This window comes from Lichenostomus cassidix, chromosome 7, assembly GCF_008360975.1.
Source record: "Lichenostomus cassidix isolate B80296 chromosome 7, HeHo_3.0, whole genome shotgun sequence".
In the NCBI taxonomy this organism is placed as follows: Eukaryota; Metazoa; Chordata; class Aves; order Passeriformes; family Meliphagidae; genus Lichenostomus; species Lichenostomus cassidix.
This window is the reverse complement of record NC_139488.1, coordinates 12,488,125-12,513,688: the sequence shown is the minus strand read 5'-3', so window position 1 is coordinate 12,513,688 and position 25,564 is coordinate 12,488,125. Positions and strand designations below refer to the sequence as shown.

The following is a 25,564-nucleotide window of genomic DNA, read 5'->3' as shown; positions in this document are numbered from 1 at the left end:
TGGTACGTGAGATGGGGCCATCTCTGATTAGGGCTTGGTAACCTCTTCCTTTTCCATGCGTGTCTTAAGAGAGGAATGATTCATGCTGTGGGTTTATATTACACTCTGATATCTGTGTTATGTTTTGCAAGGGCTATTTATACACGCAAAAAATCACACTTTGCTAGCTCGATAGTAGTCTAACTATAAGCAAGTAGTAAATAATAGTTGCATAATTCCACATCAAAATACAATAAACAAGGCAGTAGATTCTGTTGCCACTGGCTTTGCATTGACTTCAGCGGGTTTTGGAGCACATTTGAGCCACAGAAGATGCAAAATCAGGTATCAAAACACACAGAAGGAAGAGGGATGCTACAGCCCTCAGGGTAACGGCTGAAATATCAGATCTATCTGTCAGGCCAAATCTGTTGCTGTCAATGAACCTCCACTGGCCTCAGAGGAACTCTAAGCATTTGTGTTGTGTGAAAGTGCTTAAACAGGTTGGCATCGTGATTTCATTGACGTGAGCTGGTAATGCTACTCGTAACTGATAGACAGCAGAGTACAAAATAATTAGTCTCATCACCCTAAATGAATACCAGTGAAACGTTCTTACTTTCCCTCTCACCCACACAATGATGTATCTCACTTCTGCCACATGCCAGTATCTCTTCACTAATTACCAACTTTAAATAAATGAGATAACATAGCTTTAATAGTTTTGTCTACTGTTTATTTGGAAGTTGGAATCAAAAAGCTAGGGAGTCAACAACATAAAGAATTTGTTTTTAAATGGCTTTTTGGTGCAGAGGTTTAGGGCTCATTTCACTTGCTTTGAAATTTCACCTCTCAGAAAGGAGGGAGGTGTGAGTTAGCCCCAATTTGCCAGGTAGCAGCTTTTAAGCCTGTTGTGGTCTGTGAATATAAGCAATAAGTAAATGCACGGTCCCAGCAGTTACAGCTCAGGCAGAGACTCCTCACCCTCCCAGGGCAAATGCAAATAAACTTTCCGCGCACTGCTCGGCTGACTATGTGAACGCTGCTCTCGGTTTGTATTTTTAAAGAGCATGTCGGGGAAAACGGGTTTGGAGCGTGGAAGCCAACTGTGGTGCAGTCCCGGAGGGGTTTTGCATCTGTCCCTTGCAGCAGCCTTTGCACCGCAACGTGGGTGCCAGGAGCGAGGCAGCGTGTGCTTCCCGCTCCTCGCTCTGGCAGGCGGCTCTGGCTGAGGCTCGGCGCTTCTGGGTCTCGGCCGGCAGCGGCAGAAGCCCACGAGCAGGGACAATCCTTGTCCTGATGCTCCCCCATCCGACAATTTCTGGGTGTCTCCCTTCGCGCAGCCGACTCTTTTGCCGTTATTTCCACCGGGTTTGGTTCCTGCCCGCGCTGCGGGTCCGTCAGCGCCCGGGGCGGGGGTCGCTCGGCACCGGCGGCACGGCAGCGCTGCCGGGACGCGCCCGGCTCGGCGGGGCCACTGGGCGCCCCGCGCTGCCCCTGTCCCCACGCCGCTCGGCCGGCGCGCTGCCCGCGGGCGGGGCGGGCGGGCGGGGCGCGGGGGGCGGTGCGGTGCGCGGGCGGGCGGGGGGGCGCGGGGGGCGGTGCCGGCGCTCGGTGCTGACAGCCACATGCCGCCCTGCCTGAAAAGGCTGCGAGGCGCCGGCGGGGAGGGAGAGGAGGCGCAGACGGCGCCCCTAGCCCGCACCACCGCCGCCGCGCCCCGGGGGATGCCGAGGCGCCGGCCCCGCGGGTCGCCCTAGGGGAGAGGCGCTCCGCCGGCACCGCCCGCCCCGCAGTCCCGGCGCGGGGAACGCCGCCGCCCCTCGCCGAGCCCCGCCGGAGCTGGTCGCGAGTGGGGCGCCCACGCGGGGCGCGGCGCGCCCGGGGTAGGGAGGCGAAGCCCGGCCCCGCAGCCTCGGGTCTCGTGCTGTGGGTTTTTGGTTTTTTATTTTTATAATTTGTTCCGGAGGATGGATACGTTTCTTCTCGCGTGGGGATTTCTAGGGCTGTGCTTGCCCGGCTCCGGAGGCACGGCGGAGACAGGTAAGGCGTCCTTAGGGACGAGGGATGTCCCCGTCCGCCCAACTTTCGGGTTCCCGGGTGCGGTCCCGGTCTCACGCAGACATGCTTAGCGTGGGAATAAATTTAGGGAATATATGAGGTATCGGCCGCGCCACGCAGCTTTCGCAGCACGGGTTTCGGAGGGGCTCATGCGTGTGGCGGGGCGGGGATGGCGCAACCCCGGCAAGGAGCGCAGCGGTTCCAACCGCGCGGCTCCCAACGCCCGGCGTGAGGGGGCGAGAGGACCGAGCCGCATCGGAAAGTTGCGTGCTGGGTTTTTGGGGAGCCGCGTGGAAGGGAGGGGAAGCGGTAGAGATCAGCCACATGCCGGACACTCGCATCCGAATGCCCGCGGCCCCGTGCCGGTTGCTACCTCGGGAAACTTTAGGTGAGAAATTAAAATCATCTGGCAGGGAGCAGGCAGCCGTGAAGGGCTGGGAGCGGGCGAAGCTTAGCGGCGGCGGCACCCTCAGGAGAGGCTGCCCGCGGTACGTAGGGGACCTGCACTTACTTTGCAAACGCCGGGCTGTCCCGGGACAAGGCGGGTTCATGGCAGGTAATGGGACGCGAATGTGTTTCTCTGCTCTTCGCTGAAGAGCTAGGCTGGATTGTGAGGAGGTGCTGGGATGTAAGCCGTCTTTGCGTGGCTTCGGCATGGGGACAGGCGTGGGGCAGGCTCAGGCTGGGCCCTGTGCTCCCCGGCCACTGGCTTTGAGTCTCGCTAATGGGGGCAACAGGGTCCCGATCTGGAATGGTCCCTGGAGGAAGAGGATATGCCGTCCACTGCTCTCTCGTGGCTCCTTCTGCCCTCAGGAGCTGCCTGGCAGGACGGCAGCGCCAAGCCGGCAGCTGCTGAGCTGTGGGTTTGCCTTCCCGTTAGTCGGGGCCTCGGGACATGGCTCAGGGCCCTGAGCTGCGGTCTGACCCGAGCACTGTTAGATGATGGCAGAGTGCATTCTGCCTTCTCCTGCCTCTCCGCCTTCTGCCCCGGAGCTGTGTGACCACCCAGCTTCCCCTTGAAAAGGGGAAGTGAGACAGTATCTGGTGCTTGAGAAAATCCCTCTCTTTTGCAGACCGAAGCACAGACATTCCCGATATACATTCAGTTGCTGGTTGGCATCATCTCCTTCCTTACGGTTATAAACGAAAAGGAGAAAAAAAAGCCCATCTTTTGTTCCAGTAGGAAAACGAATAGGCAGTTGATGGGATGAAGAGAAAGGACAGTGTCCTGGGAGGCCCTTGCTGAGTGCAACAGTCTTTCCAGATGATCCCTGTTGCAGAAGCGGTCTCTGATCTCCCGGAGTAGGTTTTGTGCTGTGGCAGATCGGGCTGTAACGTGAGGCTGGCTCCTGGGGGTGCACTGGCCAGCCTGATTGTGATCCCTGTGGCTGCTGAGCCCGAGTGTGTGCCTGTCTCCATGTGTGCACCTCCTTCTCTCCTGAAGTGAGTTCGGCATCAGCACTGTTAACTAGGAAGAGGTTTGTGAGCAAACCGTGTCTCTCAGGCCATTCAGTCGCTGTAAGCAGTGTTTATTTGAATGCGGGGTTTTCCCGGCTAAGCAGAGCATCACATGGTGTTGGAGCCAGCAAGGAAGTTGTCTCCCTGTGGTCGACACCAGCGGTGGTTTGCCGAGATGATGATGTGTGGCTGCAAACCCGGTCAAATGACTTTATTGCTAGCACAGCGAGCAAAGGTACGGGGTAATGGGATGCAAACCTCGATCAGGCTACACTCAGCTCCAGTAAATTAGCCAGCCTAGTAAGGAAAACATGCCAGAGGTAGATGGATTTATGTTTCAGTCTGGTGTATCTGAAAGCCTTCCCCCATTATGAAAGTCCCTCTTTAGGTTCCCTAAGGGAGGTTAGTAGAGAGGGGAGACGTTTTTAATAGACAATAATATGATAATCCACATGGAAAAAAACCTCATGCAATATTTCTACAGTAAGAGATAAACAGTGCAGCTGCCAATTTGTATGTAGCCAAGCAAACCCTGAGATAACCATGGAGGAGAGTGGGTGGGAGACCTGTGAAGATAAATCTGAAGGTTGGATGGCTGTGTTTTTCATTTTCCCGTAAAAAGCAATGAAGTAAGAAAGTAACAGATTTGAGTGACCCAAGTACTGAGCCATTCAGATGATGTTTATGCAGCTCTGAGCAAAGCTCACTCTAAAGCCTTCCAAATAGTTTACTTAAAAGCTAGTATTTTTAGTAATGACTTAGGAGATGTAGCAAGGTGGGGAGTGGGACCAAAACAAATTGCTGCCAAGTAAGCGCACGGCCACACATACAAACATGCACACACACACCCACGCAAGCACTGAGTGTAGTGCCTTATGCCCGTGTGCTGTTAACTCAGCTCTTCATGGAAACAAAAGCTTTTTTAGACTAGGAATCAGATAGTTGTCAGGAGCATCACTGAAAACCTCTCATACAAGCTCGGTGGGGGGCTCTGACCCAGGTTAGGATGCTGCATTTTGTTTTCCTAATTTTACTGCTACAGAAAACCATGGTGTGTGGTGACTGGAGTGACAGGCATACATATTGGTCCCAGAGGACTCTAGGGAAGCACTTTCCATCTCCCTGCCTTCCTCCTTCTGCCCCCCCCCCCCCGCCTTCCTCCTTCTCAGCATCTACTCTGTGTTTGGTACCTTGTGCGTGGCTCTGGAAGGTTAAAAAGAGAAAGCACTCCACTTTGCTGGGCTGGAGAAGGCAGCACTTCCCGTCCCAGCAGCTGGTCTGGGCAGGGGGCTGAGTTGGTTTCCTAGTAGAAACCTCCAGTGCCGCCAGGCACCAGGATATGGTGGCCTTGTACTGCAGATAGCTTGAGAGGAGAAAGCATCCTTCATGGGGTTTAGGAAGCTGTCAGGTTCAGATAAGGCTGGGATCCTATCCTGTGGGACACCCAGTTGTATTAATAAGGAAAAATTAATTTTTAAGCACTGGGATTGCTGCCAAATTATATGACCTCTGACAGACCAGCTGTGCTAGGAAAATAAATTGTCTACATCTGAGACCCGTGATCCTATCTGAAATCGAAATAGAAAAAAAGTTGTCATTTAGCTACGGTGGTGGGGGCAGATTGCAGCAGCCTGAGAGCAACCTGGAAGCTGCTAAACTTGTTTTCCATTGTGTGGTGAAGTCACCACCACCGTACCCCCATGGGGTCTCGGGAATACAGTTGTCTAATCCGGGAAGTGTGGAGAGCTGATGAGCCTGCACACACCCAAACTGGGGCTGATGGTTTCAGCACGGGGGTGGGGGCACAAGCGGGGTGTGAACGTTTCCAGCTCCATCCTCACTCTGTAACAGCCCTTTGACACATTTCTAATTATAATACAGACACAGACAAAGAGGTAGCTGGGCTATTTTCGAAATCCCTGTCTACACCCTGGTGGAAACCGCAATACTAGCAACAACATAAATCAGGGCTGTTGCTAACAGTGTTGCACACAGCTTAGCGCTACAGTAGCATGGGTTTAATCACGCTCAGAATCAAAGGGTCAGCCTGCTCCCTGCCTCAGCCAAAGCGCAATCTCAGAAGGCCAGATCCTGGGCCAGGCTTGATGCCTGTGCAGTGAAAAGACACAAACACAGACACGGAGGAGAGGTTTGTCAGCACGAGGTCAGCAGGCACAGGGCCAAACACTCGAAATCACAACTTGGATCTGTAACCCCTTCTGTGTGCAGGCGGTGCCCATGAATCAGGGAGGACAGCTAGAGTAATGCTGGGAGGCTGGGACTCCACTTACAGCCTTGGTGAGGCCACCTCTTCCCAAGCAGGTTGGGAAAGGGGGTACAAGCAGCAAGTTGGCATGAAGAATAGCCCAAAGTATTACTTGCAGGGGTGGATGGCTGTAGGGACCTTGTCTGACTACTTCTTCCCTTCTCTTCATACTTGATGAGTCAAAGAAAATGGGCTCCAGAGATGAAGTGCTGGGCTCCAGGTCTTTGAAACTTGCCCTCATTTCTCCCTGTGCATTTGAGACAAAGGCAAGACATCTGCCCAGCTGTTCTGGTGGGTCACCCCTAGCTGTGAAGTGCTGTCTGTGTCAGGCTTGAACACTTGCCTTTTTCTATGGCCCTTCTAGGAAGATGGTGAAGCCAGAAGGATGCTGTCCTTTCACTCTGCTTACATTTCATTGAAAGGCCCTTTTGAACTGCTCTTTTGAAAGGATGCGTGTGGAAAGAGGAGGGAGAAAAACCCCAGCCCCTCATGCATGTAGACACACACGCACATAAAATCTCCCTGGTTCCTCCCCTCTCTTCAGAGGCACACAGATCTCCACCTTTCCTCTTATGCACAGAGCCTCTCCAGTCAGGGGGGACTGCCTTGCTGCCTGCCACAGGCACACACACACACTTCTGTATCCATCTGTCCCTTCCCTGTACTGTCCCTCACACACCCAGAGCCCCTCGACAACTTTCTTCCTCACGCACACCCACAAGCTCGCTGCTGCATTCCTCTCTTTCTGTTTGACTGCTGACTGTGGGCTCAGCAGGTAACAATGTGTTTAAAACGCTCACCAGAATGTGCAGTAACTTTGGTCTAGTGGTGAGGCTCAGCAGCAGCTGGATTTGAGCAAGCTGCCAAAGGCTGAAGCCTCTGCTGCTCGGCAGTGTGCATGGGGGGACCCGCGGTGGGGCTCTCTCGAGTAGCTCAGGAGGTGCTGCTTCCCTCCTGTCCCATCCGTGGGGATGTCGGCAGCCAACACACATTCTGCTCTGAGGCTCCAACAGGGCCCCTGGGAGGGAGGGCCAAGCCAGGGGTGTTGTGAGATTGAGAGGCTCTGCCAGATGCTGTGGGAAGAGGCAGGAGTAAACTGCCATTGCCTGATGGGGAAAAGCAGGATTCAGTTTCAGAATGGACCCTGACAGATGAGTTCAAAAGGTGTGAGGAGGCTGGGAGGGTGTGCGGGGAGATGAGAGATGAGATAAGCTTTTTTTTCTTCTTGGAATTTTTAAAATAATAATACTAATTAATATTTCAGAGGCACTGAACACCTTTCATCAAGCTTGAAGATCTTTAGAGAGGAATCCTAAGGGAATCTTTTTTCCATGTGTACTACTAGAAGTGTCTCTTGTCTCCGTGGCCCTTGAACCAGTCTGTTATTGACAACATTTGTGGGGGTGGCTCAGCAAATTTTCATTGTCATATTTTTTCCTCATGTAGCCTATAGGTAGGGTGGCAGGCTGCCATGCTTAAAGCTTCAAGCTTCCCCAGATCTGTTTCCCTGCCTGCAGTACTGCAGAGTTTTACTTAGAAACTGCCTGACCTGCAGCTTGAGAGTCTCTTAAAGCTGCCACCTATTCCTGGGAGATGGCAGTGTGTTTCCATGAGACTTCAAGCCCTGCGGAGCCTAACACAGAGGCAGGAGAGGCAGGCATGATTTCTGCAAGTTCAAAATGCATTATCCGCCTCCCTTGCATGTGTACACACTTGCATGCTCTCCAGGATGATTACTGGAGCAGCCAGAAGTTGTAATTCCAGACCCACTGATTACATTCGCAGGCAAGCTGGGAGAATTGTATGCACACGTATATATAGAAAGACTAACACTATTAACTTGGTTGCCCTATTGGAATTGCATTTGCTTCTGATATAAGGTGACAAATAATAAAGTTGGTGAAGGCAGACAAACAGGATATAAAATCTCATCAAAGATATAAGAGAGAGGTTGGACAGGATGGACATATAAAGGTCAAGGTTGTCACTGGCTGAAGCAGTACAAAGCGATGTCAGCCCCTGGAAAGCAGTTATCCAGAACCCCAGGGGTGGAAATCAGCTGAACTCCAGTGATTTTAAAGCTAATTACATGGATTTGCATGCAGGATTTGGCCCTCTCATTTTCCATGGTGAAGCTTGAGAAGGTCTCTATTTCAGGTTTCTACTTAATTCTTTTGTGGATTAACATGGGGGAAAAAAGTGCAGGATATCCAACGTCTCCAAATCTCCTCCTCTCTCTTCCTCCCTCCAACATTCCCTTCTTATTTAAAAATAATTTGAAATGATCTCTTTTTGCAAAGGCTCACAGCTAAAATGTTCCATTTGCTGAGCTTTCCGGTGTTCCCCTTTCACTGCTGTCCAGTGCTATAAAACGAATATATTGCATCCCTTCCCAGTTGCCTTAGGAAGCAGTCAAATGGCTGCATTCCTCAACTGATGGATTGGCGCGTTCCTTTCTTGCTTAAGCCCAGACAGTGTTTTATGAGCTTGTCTCATGACAGGCTTGAGACACTTTGAATTGAACAAAATCCTAGTTCAAATCACAAAAGCAGTCTTTAAATTCTACTTTGCCATGTCTCTACTTATAAATGAAATTTTAGTTAAACTGGCAAAGGTCCTCAATCAAATGTTATGGGGACTTGCCCTAGTTGTGTGAAATCTCAAGATGTGTGTGTGGGTAGTGCTCCGGAATGAAATGTGCATGTAAGAGTCTTGTGTTGTTTGGGTGTGTTTGTCCATTAATTTGTTCAGGAAGCCTTTGAAGCTTTATCTCACAATCCAAAGCAAACACACTTCTGCTAAAATGATCTATGCTCCTGGGGATAAAATATCTAATCTTATTAGCTTCCTCTGCACTATGTCTCTCTCCTTGGCTAGTGGCTAAACTGCATGATTTAAATCCGAGAGTTCATACTTGTGTTCCTGCCTCTTGTGAAAGTTGTGCCGTGTGGTTTGGGGTGAGAGCCCCTGCCACATTAGCTGTGCCCAGCTAGGGTCAGAGCTTGGGGAATGAGGCAGGATGAGCGTTAATGGTAATGAATCCTTGGCAGGAGAGGTCTGTTTGTCTCCTCTATATCAGGGTTTGGCAAAGTGCTTGGACATGCATGGACCTTGAAAAACTCTGACCTTTGAAGAGCTGTGTCACTAAGAGAACTGCAGCATGGGTTTCCTGCACAAGGGCTCCAGCCAAGTTCAGCAGCTCTGAGAGAAGTGGGTCATGTATGCCAGCACCATGTATGCCAGAGGATTGGCAGGACAAATCTCTGCCCAGTGCTGAATTCTGGGACATGGAAATCTTCTGCAGTGGTTGAATGAGAGTGTGTAGTTGGGCTGGAGGGCCTCATGCCAGGAGGAGAAGTGATAAGGGTAGGCGATGCATCCGCCTGCTGTGGAACTCCCACATCTCTCTCCCTTGTTCCTTTGCTGTCCTCAAAAGTTGCTCTTTTCAAGCAGCACAGACAGCAATGCTGTTGCTGCTTCTAAGGCATCCAGAACACCTTAAAGTTAGTGCACAGCCCTGAGTTATATTCCAAAAGTAAACTGAGCCCAGCAGATCAAAACACGTGGTAGTTTTGTGCTGGACACTACAAACTCTGAGAGGCTGTAGTATGTATGTTTGTTGTGAAATGGGCCTCTTCTGGTGATGATTATTTTTGTTACAGGCAGAGTTGGCTTTAGTTTCTGTGTGGAAGGTCCAACAATAACAGTGAGCCCTGCTCTCCTGGGGTGAGGGAAATCCAGAGGGGTTTAATGGGCAGGAAATTCAAGTAGGAGAATGCCCTGCTCCCGGCCTAAGGTTTCAGCATGCGCCTGATGAGCTGCAGAACTGAAAAACCCCAAGTGTGGGTGAAGGTTCCTGGGGCCTGGCTGTTATTTTTGGGTCTCCTGAGTGATGCTTGCTTGTTGTGGCCTGGGGGAGGCAGGAGGAGATTTCATCAGCCTGGGTGTCTCCAGCAGGTCACGGCAGAGAAAGAGGTGTCTGTCCCTTGTAAAGGGTGAGGAGCTCAGCTGCTGATTCCCATCTCCACAGGAAACTTCAGAGTTGCACACTGTACAATACAGCATTTGCAGGAGTTCACTCCTCGTGAGCTTCTCCACATCTTCTTTTCTCATCCCTGTGGCTTGGTTGTCATCCTCTGCTGTAGTTCTCCCTTTGGGGTGGCCCTGCATGGAGAGGGTTGCAGGGATAATGTATAATATGGTGAGCCTTAGTGTAAAGGGAGATCTGCATATTTCCCAACCTGACCATAGGCTGCTCCAACCTGCCAAGGACTATTGACCTCCATAGCCTCCTCTGAGGAGCCCTGCTTCTCTCCTGTGGCCTTGTTGTTGGCACAGCACTCCACTGGCCCTTCTACCATGTGGACTGGCAGGGGCCCCAGCAGTTTGCTTTCAACGCCTGTATTTTGCTTACTGAGCAACGGGATGTCCCACGCACCTGGCAGACTTGGCTTGTACTTTAGAATTTAATTTTAATTTTATTAAGTGAATTCAGGGCTGGCAGAAGCTGCCAAAGCCCATTAGCTATGGTACACTTCTTGCTTCCAAAGCACACAGCCTGAGCAGTAGCCATGCCACTCACCTTTGCTTTTTTTTTTCTTTTGTATGCATGCAATGCATCAGTTTGTAAGAATCCATTTACATAGAAGCTTGAGCCTCTACTGTGTCCAAAACAGGCCATATTTCATACAGAAATACAGTGGTTGGCATGACTGCTGAGTCAAACCCTTTGCCCATCAGTGGACATGGTGATACATTTTTTTTGTCCTTGTTGCAGGTGTTCACCTGCTACATACCAGTGAGTCAAAAGAGAAAAAGCCCAACAGAACAAACACAGAGATATTAAAGTCATTTTGTATCTTCAGATAACACTGAGAAGCCTCGAGTCCCCTGGTATGCTGTTGCCCACCATGTGGGCAAGGCAGTGCTGTACTGACTTAGCCCCCTTCATTTCTCTGGACCTTCTTGTAGAGGAGTGAATGAGAGGACAAAATATGTTCCTCTGAGAGACACAGATAAGCTTTCCTGCAGGTGGGAGAACTTCACTGCTGCAGGAAGATGGTGATGTTTTCCTGGTTGTATGTGAACACCTGAAGGATGTGGCTGGCTCTTTTGTTTACTCAGGGGTTTCACCTGCTTGTCCTGTTTTGCTGGAGAGACCTCAGCTGAAGAGAGCTGGGCTCCAGCCCCTCTTGTTCAGGCTGTCCTCACTGGCATCAATAGTTAAATTTGGGCACCAAGCTGACCTGAAACTGGGATCAAGCCTAGGGTTTTCCTTAGCTCAGTCTCACTGAGCTGCGATGGCCTTCCAGGGCAAGGGACAAATTTCAGGGTCAGGGTAGAACTGTATTTCTGCTCCTGAGTTCGTTTGTTGGGGAAGAGCTGGAGCAAGCTGGAGGCTGACACCTCTGTTCACATGCCAGTTCCCCTCCAACTGGTTGCATTGCAAGGGCTCACAGGGTGCTCACGGCATCCAGCATGAGTAAGGGGCTAGCAGCTTCTGAGTGGTGGGTGATGTTGGTGGTATCAGCCTAGCGGGTAGCATGTGTGTGAAAGCTGGAGAGACAGGGAGGGGATGACGAGGTGTGGAAGGATTGACTGTATTTTCATTGTTTCGAGACTTCGCCCTTTCCAAGAAAAATAATCTGCAGCTTGAATATTTTTCTTTGCTGGAGGGGGTGGACATGTGTGCAAACGAGGTGTGAATTTTTATGAGAAGGTGTGAAAGTGCGTACATGAGTGAAGTGTGAATTACACGTCTATTTGTACATTGATGTCAACAAGTCGGTGAATTTCTTCTTTCCACGTGAATGACTCTTTCTCTCCCTCTCTCCAAACCCACATAAATACATGTGTGGGCAAATATGCCTTCCTGAGAGAAGATATTTGTGCAAGAATGTAGGTTTGTAAATGTTTGTGTGTTGAGCAAGCTCTCCTGCGGAACAAAACCAGATGTTTTTTGGTATTCTCAGCTCTTCGTGGCAGTGTTGATTTTTCTCCTCGTATTTTTCAGGATACTTACAGGATTATTTTAAGGGAAGGCTGCAGATCTGCCTTTGGGTGTGTGAGAAGAAAGTTATTTTGAAGAATGAATGTGTTAGAGGGCATGAAAAACATGGGGGAAACGGCGTGTTTTTTCATGGCAAAGGAAGCCTTGCTGCCCCATGAAGGGCCCTCCTGTTGGCCTTGTTTTCTCACAGGACACGTGCATTTTCTGCAGGCAGCATGCAGACAGCAGGTTGTTTATTCAAAGTGCTTTTTTCCAGGAAGCATTACTGCTGAGGGGTCCTGTCTGACTCCTGCTGCTCGCCTTGGCTCTGGAAAGAGGGCAGTTTGAATGCAGGCTGGGATGTCTCTACTGAGAGCGGGTGGATTTGTGACAGCCTGGCAGGGGACACCCCTGGGACCTGGCAGATCCCATGGCAGAGGAACAGAGCCAGATCCACATCATGGGGCTGAGGCCACACAATCTGCACTGCTTTGCTTCTCCTGGGTGGTCCTGGGGCTTTGCAGTGAGTGCTGCTGTGCAGGGACAGGAACATCCTCAGGACCAAGGCAGTGGGGAGCACTGTGAAAACCCTAGGCTCACAGAGCTCCTGGGATGTGTGGTTGCTCTCCTGTATCAAGGGTGATGCTCCTCTGTGCCTTGGCTCCCCTGGGGGTGTGGGATGTGCTGCAGGCCCCATCTCAGGGCATGCACATGTGGGCCCTGGGAAAACTCACTCACACCCTCCTGCACCTCCAGGGTCCTCTGGGGCTGTGCGGGAGCTGTGGGGATAACCTGACAGTGGGGACAGCCCACGAGGGTTTGCATCCCACATTGTACCCCACTGCTCATTGTCAGGGAGGGAAAGGACTTTCCACAATGCAGGACCAGGATCACACTGTATGCTTGCCAGCCTGCCCTTTGGAGTGGCTTAGGGTTTTGTTGGGTTTTGCCCATTTTTGTGGGTTTTGTGTGTTTTCTGGGTATGAAGAGGCAACGCTGTCTCCTGGGGGAAGCTGTTGCAGCCTGTGAGCCTGGGTGCTGGTACAAGGGGGTGGCAGGGGAGTAGGGGCAGCAGGGCACACACAATGGGGGCCCCATGGAGAACAGGGCTTTGGGATTTGTAGTGCATTATCAAGTGACCCCATGATGCAGATTTTCCTCCCAGCAAGTAATGCAATAATAAATTTGATTTGCAGCATTCATGAGATTAAATGTTTTTTTGATTATGAAATCACCCTCTAGGGCCTGTTCTAGCCCAAAGCTGAGAGAGCTTCCTCTGCTTACCATGCAGCCATTGCCAGCCATTTGTGGGCTTGTCCCACAAAACCACCACTGCTTATTATCTGTGTCTGCAGCTCCAGTGGCTGGGTTAGCTTGCAAGTCTGCTGAGACAGATTTGTTGGGGCAGGCGGGCTGGGGAGGGAAAGCACACCAAGCAGAGAGGGGCTTTCATGGGGCTGCACTCTGGGGCCGGGAGGGATGGGTGCTGTCCTTAGCTCTGCCACACAGTGCAGGTGGGCCTGGGCTCACCATCATCCCTGATGTGCCTCAGTTTCCTTCCCTGGAAACAGCAAACTTTCTGCCCTTCTGCAGCTGGATTAAATTTGTAGTGTCCAGATTCTGGTGTCTCCCGAGGCAGCTGTGGGAGACTGACGCAAAGCAGCTTGCAAAGGAGGCAAAAGAAGGGATAAAATGAGGCAGCTCCAGATGATCTGATATCAATCTGTCTCTTACTTTATGGCTCTGTAATTGCCTTGGCAAGAGCATTCATTTCTCTTTTCTGGTCTGTGTGAAATGTGGTATGTAAGTGTGGCAGGAGGTGGAGGGGAAAGGAGTGTATTTGTTCTGCAGAATAATTCTCCTTGCCCAGAGATTAATATCAAGTATCAGAGTACCAAAGGGATGTCAGTGGCCTGGAGAATGGTCTTTATCAGACCACCCCTATCAGTGGCCCAGGGAGACTTGCTGTGCACACCTGATGCCCAGAACCTGTTTCAATGCTTTGTTCCCTTCTGTGTCTCTGCAGCTCAGCCATGCGGGGGTCGCCTGAACTCCAAGGACGCTGGGTACATCACCTCCCCAGGGTACCCCAATGACTACCCCTCCCACCAGAACTGTGAATGGGTCATCTACGCCCCTGAATCCAACCAGAAGATCATCCTCAACTTCAACCCTCACTTTGAAATCGAAAAACATGACTGCAAGTAAGAGCCTTCCTCTTCCTCTCTAGTACATAGTTACCTCCTCTTCCTGGTTTTGCCTGGTGGCATGGGTCTCATGTTTCCTTGCACTTGAAATCAAGCATCATCCTGAGCCCCCATACTGCTGCATCTCCTTGCCTTTCAGGAGCAAGAGTTGCCTGTGAGGTTGTAAGATGCTGCTTTGGGCACACAGGATGAGCCTAGTCTGCAACAAACTGGTAGTTTTTAATTTGGCCTGATACCACCTGAAAGCAAAACCCAACTGGCTTTCAATCTGAGCTTTACTTTGGTTAAAAAGCTGCTTGTTTTTCTGTGTCAAAGTGGCTTCACTGTTCTTTTAAACTGTGCTGGGAGAGCAGAGCAATTTCCTGGTGTGTAACTAGGCAGAGGTATGGCAGAGAGCCCTGTGGCTGGAGACACAGATTTGGGCCATCTGAGGCTGGAGGCGTGGTGGTCTGAGCTGTTTGGGCTGGATCTGACTTCCCATAAGCTTTTTCTGCTATGTTTGGCAAACTGGGGGGGTGGTTTTGTTTGCTTTTTTTTCCTTTTTCTTATAAGAAAGGATTCAGAAACTAGACGTCTGAGAAAAACAATTAATAATTAGTAAAGAATAATTAATGGCATCAAAGGGCACTGTAAAAGGCTGAGTTAATAACGTGGTCCCAGCAGACATGTAAACCTGTGAGATTAATCTGGAAACTACAGCCAGCTACAGGGATCCCTGAGTGTGAAGGAGCTTGGGGTCTCCTGAAGCAGGCATGACATAGCAGTCCCGCTAGATACACTGATCCTGTTGATTAAAAGGGGCTTGCATATGGAGAGGGAAACTCTGTTTGCAAAAAAGGACAAAGGAACAGGGGAAGCATTTATGGGGCTGCAGAATCAGTCCTGTGGAGAACAAAGAATTCATCATGGGTTTGATGATGTACCGAAGGTTATGAAGTGCAGAGCTGGATCCTCAGCTACCATAAATCAGCATAGCTCCTTTAACTCTAATGAAGGTGTGCTGATTGATGTCATTGAGGATCTCGTCACCCCCCACAGATAGAGCCTGGGCTAATAAGGCTTTGAACACCATGAACTCTCCATGAAGTCACTGTGTGTGCAAGGTGTTTAGCGCTCCGCAGGATCAGGCCTGTGTATAAAGAAGGGAGAAGGTAGAGAAAGGCTTCATGTGGGCACAGATGAACACAACAGGGCCTTGCAGCAGATGGGAGAATGATACTTTCTATCAGATTTTATTATTACTTGCAGGGGCTGAACTGCACAGCCTCCTGCCAGCTAATGCAGTTGCCCCAAATTCACAGTAATAAAAACTGTATAGGCCCATATTTGCAGTCTGAAGAGTATGCCATATGTATTGTCCAGGACAGTGTTGTGTGCAGGGCAGGGATTAAACTGGGCAGGAGGGACTCCAGCTTCTGCCTCTTCAAGGTCTCAGGCAAGCAAAACCAGGCTGGTCAGAGAGCTGGAAATCCCCACGAGCACCAGGCTTTTCCTCCACCAGCAGGAAGAAGTCAGTTTCAGCTCTGAGCATCTTGTGCAACTTTTGCCATGTTTTGCTGCTTGTGAGAGAACATTGTCTGGTCCCAAGCTGCAGGTGGTGTGTGCAGTAGGACTGCCTGAGCACTGGGGGTGTTGGTTATCCCTTTGCTGCTTTCTGCTTTACTGTGGCAATCTTCTGAGTGGCTGCTGTGTGGTCTCACTATTTCCCTTTCTGTGTGTATGTGCACAAGGGAGCCTTTATTAAAGAGAAACAGGATTTATCCACTGTGCACCTGAGCTTCTGCTGGCCACAGCTGTGAGCTGAGAGCCAAGCTGACTTAGGGTGCCTGCTCTCTTGAGCCAGCACTGAATAGGAGTGGGTTTGAAAGAGCTTCATGGACAGTGCTTGATAGGAAACATAACTGAACAGTCAAAACAGTGCAAAATAAACATGGCCTGAAAGAGATGGATAGAAGTGAAATTTTTTTAAGTGACCATCCAGAAGGAGGCAAATATGAACATTGTGTAATGCTTGAGCATTAATACTTACATTACATTAATAATAGGTGACCATCTAGCAATAAATCTCATCTGAATGTCAGAGGTTTTTTATGAAGAAGAAAAGACCCCATTGCAGCTGCAGGTGTGAACCTTAACAGGAACAGGAGTTCAGCATCAAAGACAGTCTCAGGGCAGAGCCCTCCTCTTGACATCTCATCATTAATATAGAGCACATTCACATCAAGGTGACAGGCAGATGGACTCCACTGAGGCACTTGATCTCTGGGCAGAAAAGGTGCTCTGCTCTGGTGTTGCTACCTGGCAGCTATCGGAGCAACGGGGCAGCCAGTCTGTGCTTCCAGCTGCCAGAGGTAAACACCATAACCCCTTCCTCTGTTGCTTCTTCTTTCAACATTTCATTTTACCTTATTAGGCTAAAGTTTCTCCCTCATAAAGCATAACATTTACATTCCTAAAACCCATTTGAAAGTCTACAAAAATATCTCCAAAAGTCTTTTTAGTTTTACTGTATCCCTTCTGGCCTTCCTTGTATCTGCTTTAGATTTCCCTTTGGGACAGGAGGCATTTCCTCCCGTGTTTTGTACAGTGCCTGGCACCCTGGAGACTTCTGCAGGAAGGTCAGTGATTTCCCCTAGGCCAGCAGCTGGCCGGAAGGGGCTTACAAACCTGGTGCTGCCCAGATGCCAGAGCAAGAGCTGGCTGCAGACAGCAGCTTCTGCAGCCTGGAGGGTGGAAGCATCAGCCACAGATGGATGCCCAAGGTGGCAGCCAGGGGTGGCTGCTCTGTGCTGCTCGTTGCTATTGTTTTCTGGAGGCACATCTAGGCTTTTATTTTCAGCTGTATCCAGCTGCACTAAGAAGTAACTGCACTGTACCACCGCCATAATGAAAGGAGTAATTTGGTGTAATTGAAGCCCCAGAACATCTCTCTCTCTCTCTGCTGTGTCTGTACTCAGAGGAAGTGTCTTTCTTTGGGAGCATACAGCCTAAGCAGTAGCCATGCCACTCACCTTTTCTTTTTTTTTAAGGTTAAGAAAATTGGCCTCCTCCTGCTGCTGAGCTGTTGTGCACCAGCAGGGATCCCTGTGGCAGGGAGGATGGGCATGCTGTGACAGAGAGTATGGGCCCCGGGCCATTGTTCATGCTGTCCTGCAGCTGTGGAGCCACAGCAGTAATGACAGAGCCAAAAGGGAAGTTTGATGCTCTGATAAAAGATCTGCTAAACTATTTGGAAATGATCATCCTAGCGCCTGACTATTTCTTCCCCTCTGTGCTGTGATTGCAGCTGTAGCTCAGGTACTGCACCCCACATCATTGGTATCTGTTCACTGAACAGGGAAGTGGCATCCAGTGGAAAAGAGCAGGCTGCTGCTGTGGTGAAATATTTCCACTTCCATATGGCGTAGTGGTTGCTGGGCAGTCTTTTTCATGGCAGGGTTTATTTGGGATCCTAGAGGTGACCTGAGCCATTGGCAATATGTGTGCAACAGGGATGGCTATCTCCCAGCTTGTGCAGTCATGTAGCTGAGCTGTCCACTCCTTCTTAGTGGCCAGTTTGCTGTTCTGTCTGCTCTGCTTGCTTAGAAAATCCAAGTCTGAAACCTCAGCTATGAGTGAATCATTCCATTTATGACCAACCACCTTTTCCATTTGTGCCACCCTCCAGCTGCTCGTCTTCGTTTTGACCTCTAAAAGCTCCCTACTGCCTCAGTAGCCCCCAGCCACCCTCAGCTGACCCTACCAGAGGATTAGGCTGGGCAGTGGGCAGGCAGCAGAGGCACACTCCCTCCAGGCTGCAGTGGACACGCTCGTGCTTCCTCTGCAAGCAGAAGACCTTCCAGCTGAGTCATAACATCTGCTCCAGAGGAACGATGTTGCTTTAAAAAAAGCCTGACTGATAGTCAGACCGTGCCCAGTGGATTTTTCTGCAGCCATTTCCAACACATGCTGCAACTGGGTTGCCGTCGGTGGGATCCCTGCCTGGGAAGAACTTGGGGGACCGCTGCCGTGGCTAGCAGCCCCCTCTGGTGGCACACGCCAAATGCTGGCAAACGCTGCTGGAAACAGGGGCCAGGGACTCCCGAAACAGGCTGGAGATGGCAAATTGGAAACGGAGATGCAGTCAGGCTCTTCCTCCTGACTTCGGGTCCCGCTGTCAAGCCCAGAAGGTTTGCAGAAACAGGAAGTGGGGTCGGTGTCATGCGGAAATTTATACAGTTGTCACTGTTGCCTTGTAAGTGCTGTAATGGTGCCAGGAGAGTTGAACCAAGCGCAGCATCCTGATGTGTGCTGGATCCAGGGCAGGCATGGCAGGAGACACGCCTGCTCCCAGCTTGAAGGGCAGAGTGAACCAAGACTTGGCAAGGGGAGTCACAATGCTCCTAGTGCCCATCTCACAGAGCACGGCTGGCCAGGGGACACTGGCAGAAACATCCTGGTGTTCCCTTGCCACAGTACATGCAGCTTGGGCAGCCAGTGAAGGCCTCTTATGGCAGCATGGCCATCTCCTGAGTATCCAAAAAGCTGGGCACTGGAACAAAACAGCTCTGCATTCTTCCTAGAGAGCCACAGAGACACTGGCTCAAATTCCTTTGAGCTGAGGTGGCAGAGAGAGCTGCATCCAGACCCATTAGCCACAGCCAGCCAGGCAGCTGGCGGCTGCAGCATTCAGCCTGCCTCTCTTGCCATCTCCTTCAAACAAGAGCATAATATTGCAAGAAGCCATCCTTCCATCAGTGAAGGTTAAGAGTAGACAAGGCAGCAATCATGGACAGCTAATTAGTAAATGCTTTGAAAAGTATGCATAATTAGCTTATTGGTAAACATTTTAGAAACAATGCAGTTCATCTTGTGATTGGCAAATGCTTAGAAAAGAGAAATACATTTGGAGCACTAGAGAATGCCAGGACTTGGAGGGGCCGTTCTCTAGGATGCAAGGGGAAGTGACTGCATCTCCTGAAGCACTGGGGGAGTAGAGCTTTAACTTTGCAGTGAGGGGAAGTCAAAGATGAGATGTTAAGGAAGGCATTTGCTTGCTCATACATTTGTGGCATGGGTAGCCAGAAGCAACGTTTCAAACGTACAGGAAATAATTCAGTCTGGGTAACATGACACTGCAGCTCAACTCGTCTTCAAATGAGCTTTTACTGTTTTTTAGCTCCATCCAGCATCCTCTGTATGGGTCATAATTCCCATCAAGCCCGGATCATTTTCCGAAATGGAACATCAGTGAATGGGCTGGCTGTGACAGTGTTAGACCAGGCACTGGAGTTAACAGCTCAAGGTTGTTCGCCTCCCTGTTCTCTGCTTCCCATCTCTGCTTGCTCTGTGGCTGTGCTTCTCTATGCCCCAGAGCCTTTCCCTGGAGTGACAAGCCCGGTCCAGGCCCCACAGAAGGTGGTGGCCCCAAATGCACTCTCATGGGGTCTGCTATGTCCCACCAGCTCACTAACATCCGGTGCATACGAGTCAGATCTCATTTTGCACCTTGTTTCCTGTTGGCATGATGACAAATTGAGGGCCAGCTGGTGACACTGGGAACAATAGCATTGGAGATAGAGACCTCTCCCCCTCCTTCCTGCTGTTGAGGAGGAGCTGGTAGTGGTGGTGCTGTACTCACTTCTTTGTCAGCCTCTCTGTCCAGCGAGGGAAGCAACAGGATCCCGCAGTGACTGGAGAGGGAGAAAACACAGGGCTGGCTGTGCTGACTCCTCACTAAGTGGGCTCAGAAATCAGCTAAAACTGTCAGAAACGTGCTTTTTTTGAGCAAGCACTGTAAGCCACACTCCAGCTCTAAGTCCTTTGCATCTTTGCAGACCTTGCTCAGCACAGATGCCATAGGATAGGTGTAAAGCAATCCCACTGGAATGCCTGATAAACCACAGGGTTGAGGTGCTCATGCTTTCAGCAGAGACTGAGGTCCTTGGCTATCTTTGCAACAGTGCTCCAGCCCACTGTGTGACACCAGGTAACACCCTTCACAAAGGGTCATCCCAAACGGGTCTCAGGAGCCTAAATTAATTTCTGTGGGGCTATGAGTCTTGGTCACTTTTTTTGTGTTGTACAGTGGACTTCACAGTGCTCTTCAGCATCATGTGTTTGCTGTCAGGATGCAGAAGTTAGAAGGTTTAGTGAATGTAAGAAGAGTCGCAGAATGGTATTAAAAAAATTATCCATGTTCTGTTAAGGACTAGATACAGACCCCAGTAAATGCAACAGGAGGTTTTACCTTGATTTGCATAGGCACTAGTTTAGCCTTTTAATGAGCAACTGTTTGACTTAGCTACATGCAGCCTTTTTAATGGATATAATCCGTATTGTCTGGCTGTAACAGGGGAGTGGCAGGCTCCCCAGCAAATAGAAGTTCTGGCAATTCTGAGATTTGGGTTCTTCCCCCTCCCTGCTATTGATTTACTGTTCCTGCCTTGGTGAATCACCTAAAATTCCCTGCCTTGTAAAGAGGATAAAATCTGGGCATCTGCAGGCATAAAACCCAGTCTAGATAGCAAGAGTGCACACTCCCCTCCAAAGGCTGCTGAGCAGCAGCTTCACACAGGAGCAGGTCAGAGCACTGCAGACGACAACCAGTTCATTCTCAGCTGGGTGTGAATTCTGCAATTAAATATGAATGCAAAATAAAAAGAACAGACTGCAAAGAGCAGACTGAAAACCAGAAGAAATTTGTGGTTGCTTTTGCCCAGAACTCAGCATAGAACATATTTGAAGGAATTGAGAGAGGTTATGTTTTACTCTGAGGCAGTTTTCTTTAGTTCTCAGTTTTCTTTAAATCAAGCCACTGCACACCACCATTGAATGGCAATGTAATAATATGTTGCAAACCACAGTCTGGTGATCCTGGAATTCCTTATAAGTTAATAGCAGTCATGGTCCACTAATCACAGCTAGGATGTTTTAAGCAACTGTCTTTGATATATCAGTTCAAACACATAGAAAGCCTTCCTTATGCTGGCTTAGTGAGTAGATCATTAGATCAGTAGAAAGAGTGAATAACCTAGGGTTTTTCTGTTGGTTTCTCACCCCACTCCTAATCCCAAGGAATTCTTGAGATCTACATACAGCCTTGGTGAGCAATAACAGTACAGTAGTATGGTGTGGTTTTAAAGTAACACTGGGTCAGACATGGAGATATTATTGTTTAATGAATTCCTAGAAGCAAAGCCTGAAGCAGTGGGGTCTGACAGCAGAAATCCTCCGCTAAAGACTTCGTCCTGTTACAAATGGCATGGAAACTGGCAGGGTGGCTGCTCGTGTTACGTGACTGCCCCCGCCTTCTTGCAGCGGTACATAAGTCACTGTGGTCAGTGTCAGGAAAGGCAAGCCCCTTTTTTTTTTTTTTTTTTTTTTGAGGTGGAATTCCCCTTTCCTGAGCAGCACTACAGAAGACACTGTGGTCTCTGTGAGGAATTTTTTGAGGTGGAGTTCTGCTTTCCTGAGACAGGCAGCGCTCACCCGCTGGTGGTGGGAGAGCCCCTGTGTTCAGCCCCGTGCCTGCCAAGGCCTGCTGCATGCAGGGTGTTCGCATAGGAAGTGCTCACTGTATTAGAAACCTTCAGGGAAACCTCAAAGCTGGGGTTGCTGATGGATGTTGAGCAAGGAGAAGTGACCCCCGCCTCCACCGGCAGCACGAGAGTTTGAGGCATGTGCTCAGTTTCCTTCCTCTTTTGTGAGTGTTGGTATGAGGTTTCATTTACATTGTTATTTTACAGTGAAAAGGAAGGTGTAATGGCTGTCTCTTTGGTAATACTGATGTTTGGCTGTTAATCATGGGCGGGAACCAGGTCTGGGATCTCTATCAGCAGAGGGGACTGACTCACCATTGATCTATGTTCACTGCATCTTGTTGAAGTTTTTTGACCCATTTGATTTGTTAGGTTTTCTTTTGTGAAAACCCTCTGATTTTTCTGCTGTTCGGGAGCAAAACATCTCTCTGTCTTTAAATATGGCAGATGGGGATTTCTTCAGATGTCCAACAACTCAATTGAAGGAGACCTCAGGAGACCTCTCCCCTTCCCTGTCCCCCTTCTCAGCCTGTCTTTTCATCTGCAATCTGGAGATGTAAGGGCTACAGTAATAGAGTGTCAGAGGAAGTAATTGATTCATCACACGCCGAGAGAGGAGTCTGTTGCCTTCAGTGTCAATGGAGCTGAACCACAGCCTGGAAGGGTGAGGGAGGCTTGTAAACACTCCATGGCTGAGCTGGCAGGACAAAGCAGACACACTGCCACGGCTGAACGGGAGGGTGACACAAAGGGTTGCTTGAAAGACAATCTTTCTGAACAAAGCAGTGGCAGGGTACTTGTTTGTGGGAGAAACGGGGACAATCCCATCCCCCTGTTCCCAGAGCACATTAAGGAGAAAAGGTACCAACCAGCTTCATGCAGCATCCCATTCCCTTGTCTCTGTCTGCCTGTTCTATCTTGGTGTGGCTGCCTCTCTGACCTGCTGTCCTGGGCTGGGCTGAGCTCTCCTCAGGGGTACCAACCAGCCCCTGCCAGCAGCTAATTCCTCCCACACCCCCAGATAGTTACTGCTGCCTCAGAGAACCCTGTGGGAGGTCACTGCTGCTGCCAATGCACAACAAGGTGTGGCATGTGCATGGCACAACATTCACTCTTGCTGAGGCATTGATTGTGCTCAGACTGGGCACTGTTTGGTTCAGATGGTTATTGAGCTGCAAGTGCCCAGATTTAGAGGAGGGAAGGGGGCAGGAGATGCTGTGCTAGCTGTACAGTATGCAAGGAAGGATCAGGCAGGTTTGGTGCACTGTTTGCCCCAGAAACAGCTCTTACTACAAGCTGGCACAGCCAAATTGTGGGAATGCCCAAATAGTGGAGGCTGCAGTCTTGGCAGCAAAGCTTTACTCACTTGTGCATCAGCTAAGGCAGGAGCTGGGCTGTGAACAGGCTGTGTCTGAGAAAATATGGGGTCAGAAAGTCGTCCTGTGGTGGGCCAGTGCCAGGGTGACCATCCCTCATTAATGAGGTATGTAGACAGCCAGGGTGAGGGTGGGCTGGTCAGGGCTCTGTTCTTACAACCTCTGTTATACAATTGGTGCTTAACGAGGTGTTTATTTCAGTTTTGTGCTGAAAAAAAGCCAGTGCAAATGAGTGACAGTGGAAAGCCCAGCTACAAAGCTCCCATCTGATCCCAGTTTTTACTCTTTCTTTTCGCTCTTCACTGCATGTTGTGTCTAAGGCCATGACTGATACTGCACCTGCGAGGTGTGATGGGACATCACTCGCTCCTCTGGGAACAGGGCTGGCACAGCAGGATGTGTGAGTGTTCCCTAATCCTCATCAGCACCCCAGAACTTGGGCAGCCTGGCCTAAGCTTGTCTCCATCTATTGCCTGGGCTGTCAGGCACTGGATGCCATCAGGAAAGGGAAACCTGTGCCCTCACTGCAAAGTGATCAAAGTGAGCATTTGCCCTTGCCTTCTGCCTGCTCTGCTGATTTTCGGCAGTAAATTTTCCTTTTGTGGTTGTTATCTTTTATTTTTTTTTTCTTTCTGCTAGTGATCAAGTGCCTGCAAGTGGTGACAGTAAAATGACATAGAAACCAAAGTCTAATTTTTCCCACAGATGGATTGTAGCAGAAGGAGAAAAGTGCAAATGCATTTTCTCAAGTGTCCTGCGGTTTGGGGTATGAAAGGGTGGTGAGTTGCTTCAGTTCCCTTAGAGCAGCAACAGAAGGCAGAATGCCATGGAAAGGGGCTTATTCTGAACATGCTTTATATATTTTATTCCTGATTTCACCATAATTCTCCCCTCCTCAATGAACACCAAAGACACCTCGCAACAAAAGACCCCTGTAGCTAAAAATAGAAGAGTGAGGAATTTATAGAGATGGTTTAGGAGACAGAAATAAAATTAAACAGCCATGTGCAACTCCTGAACAACAGCCTGCAGAAAGCCCCCGAAGTGCACATTAGCACATCTCTTTTTCTTATATAACGGACAGTTTTCCAGACATGCCCCAGATGAGAGCATTTCTCCAGCTCGCCTTTCTGTAGAGATCTGGCAGAGCAGCTTGAAGGAGGCAGCCCGGGGATGAACCGCAAAGCACGGGGGAGCCTTTGCTCTCCTGTCTCAGGGGAGGGCAGCAGCATGCTAGGAGCTGAAATTCCCTCCTGAACCAGAACTTGCCTCAGGAGCAGTTTGCAGTTATGTTTTATTCCTCCCTTTGTGCAAAGTATTTTGACTAACTTCCCCCCCACCATAAGTTAGCAGTAAGTGTTAAAAGCCTCTTCGCATCAACGGTGTAAGGGAGTGAAAACAGCCCAAAGAGTATAAATAGGGGCTCTTTATAGTTTCAGTTTTTGTCTTCAAGGCATTTTTGAAGAAGTTTTCCAATCCGATAGTGTTATTTTCTCTCATTCTCTGTTTTTTTCCTTTTTCCTCTCTTTAAAAAATTTTTCTTTTTCTTTCCCTATAATTGGATAACTGGATTTTTTTCATTTCTCAGAAATTCTGGTCAGATTTTTTGAGGAGATAAGAAAATAATCCAAAGCACAGTAGAATGATTACAAACCCCCACAATACCGTGATTACACAAGAGGTAATTGGATACAACAAATTCAAAACAAACTTCCGAGAAATCCTAAGCAGTTATGCCAGTGCCATCGCCCCCCACTCACCCCACCCCAGCCTGCCTTTTCTGCTGCTGCCGTTGGATTTTTGTCATTTTAGTCACTGAAATCCAGTGAAATCCCTTCAGATTCAGAGCAATTATAGCCTGTTTCTCTCTGTTGTTGCCAGGGACAATTATTTCCATAAGGGCAAAACAAGGGCAAGCTCTGTGAGCATCTTTTGCCTCAGCATGGGCAAAAATGGTCCCAAAAGGTGCAGACTGAGATCAGATTCATTTCTCCAATGTTCAGACACCCAAAGCCCAAGTCTAGTCAATGAGAGTGATTTAAAGTACCTCTGTTGTCAATGCAGAAGAACAATTAATCCATCCCAAGCTGGGTGTGAGAAGTCTGCTTCCACTGAGAGCAGAGGACGTTTAGTTGGCTAAAGCTAGATGTGGTACAGGCTTTTTAGTTCTGTGCACAAATCTATACCAGGGCCTGTGTCTATGAGGACTGATTCTCTTCTCACACCAGGATAAATTAGGAGTGATTACCCTTAAAATGATGAGTTACACATGTGTAAAACCAGTTCAAGTCAAAGGAGAATCCAATTCATCTGCTGTATTTATAATTAATTACTCTGATTAAGGGCTGGCAGCTAAGATCAAACTTCATTGCTCTTGTTTCATCAGACAGCAGAGGTGCTTGTCTCTGCTATCATGGCTGTAAAAAAAAAAAAATCATTTAAAAGTCCTCAGCTTCTGGAACAATTTACCCTTTGAAGGGTATATCCTGCAGTTGCTCAAGACTGTGTAAACATTCTGGAAAAGTTTTTTTTGTCTTTCGCAATGTAACCACCCCTGAAATAAGGATTTGGTTGGAAGGTGGCATACAAAAGAGCATGAAGATGGGTGGTGACACAGAAAAATCGACTAAGCCAGCTAGCATGTAATGGACACTAATTCTAGCCACCTCTTGATTGCACAACAAGCACAGAGATGCTGGTTCACCATT

General features: G+C 49.3%; 1 protein-coding gene across 6 annotated transcripts in view; it reads left to right on the top strand.

The window, feature by feature from the left end:
* Positions 1-1,598: 1,598 nt before the first annotated feature.
* The window catches only part of NRP2 (neuropilin 2), an 88,129-nt gene continuing 64,163 nt past the window's right edge, over positions 1,599-25,564 (top strand). For 3 of the 6 annotated variants that reach the window (XM_085066243.1, XM_085066241.1, XM_085066244.1), the window contains exons 1-2: positions 1,600-2,022; positions 13,780-13,957. In XM_085066243.1, coding sequence (XP_084922369.1) covers positions 1,950-2,022; positions 13,780-13,957 — 251 coding nt within the window. In that variant the 5' untranslated portion in view covers positions 1,600-1,949. Of the gene's footprint in view, positions 2,023-13,779; positions 13,958-25,564 lie in introns of all 6 variants that reach the window. The other 3 variants (XM_085066242.1, XM_085066240.1, XM_085066245.1) reach the window with 2 other exon arrangements.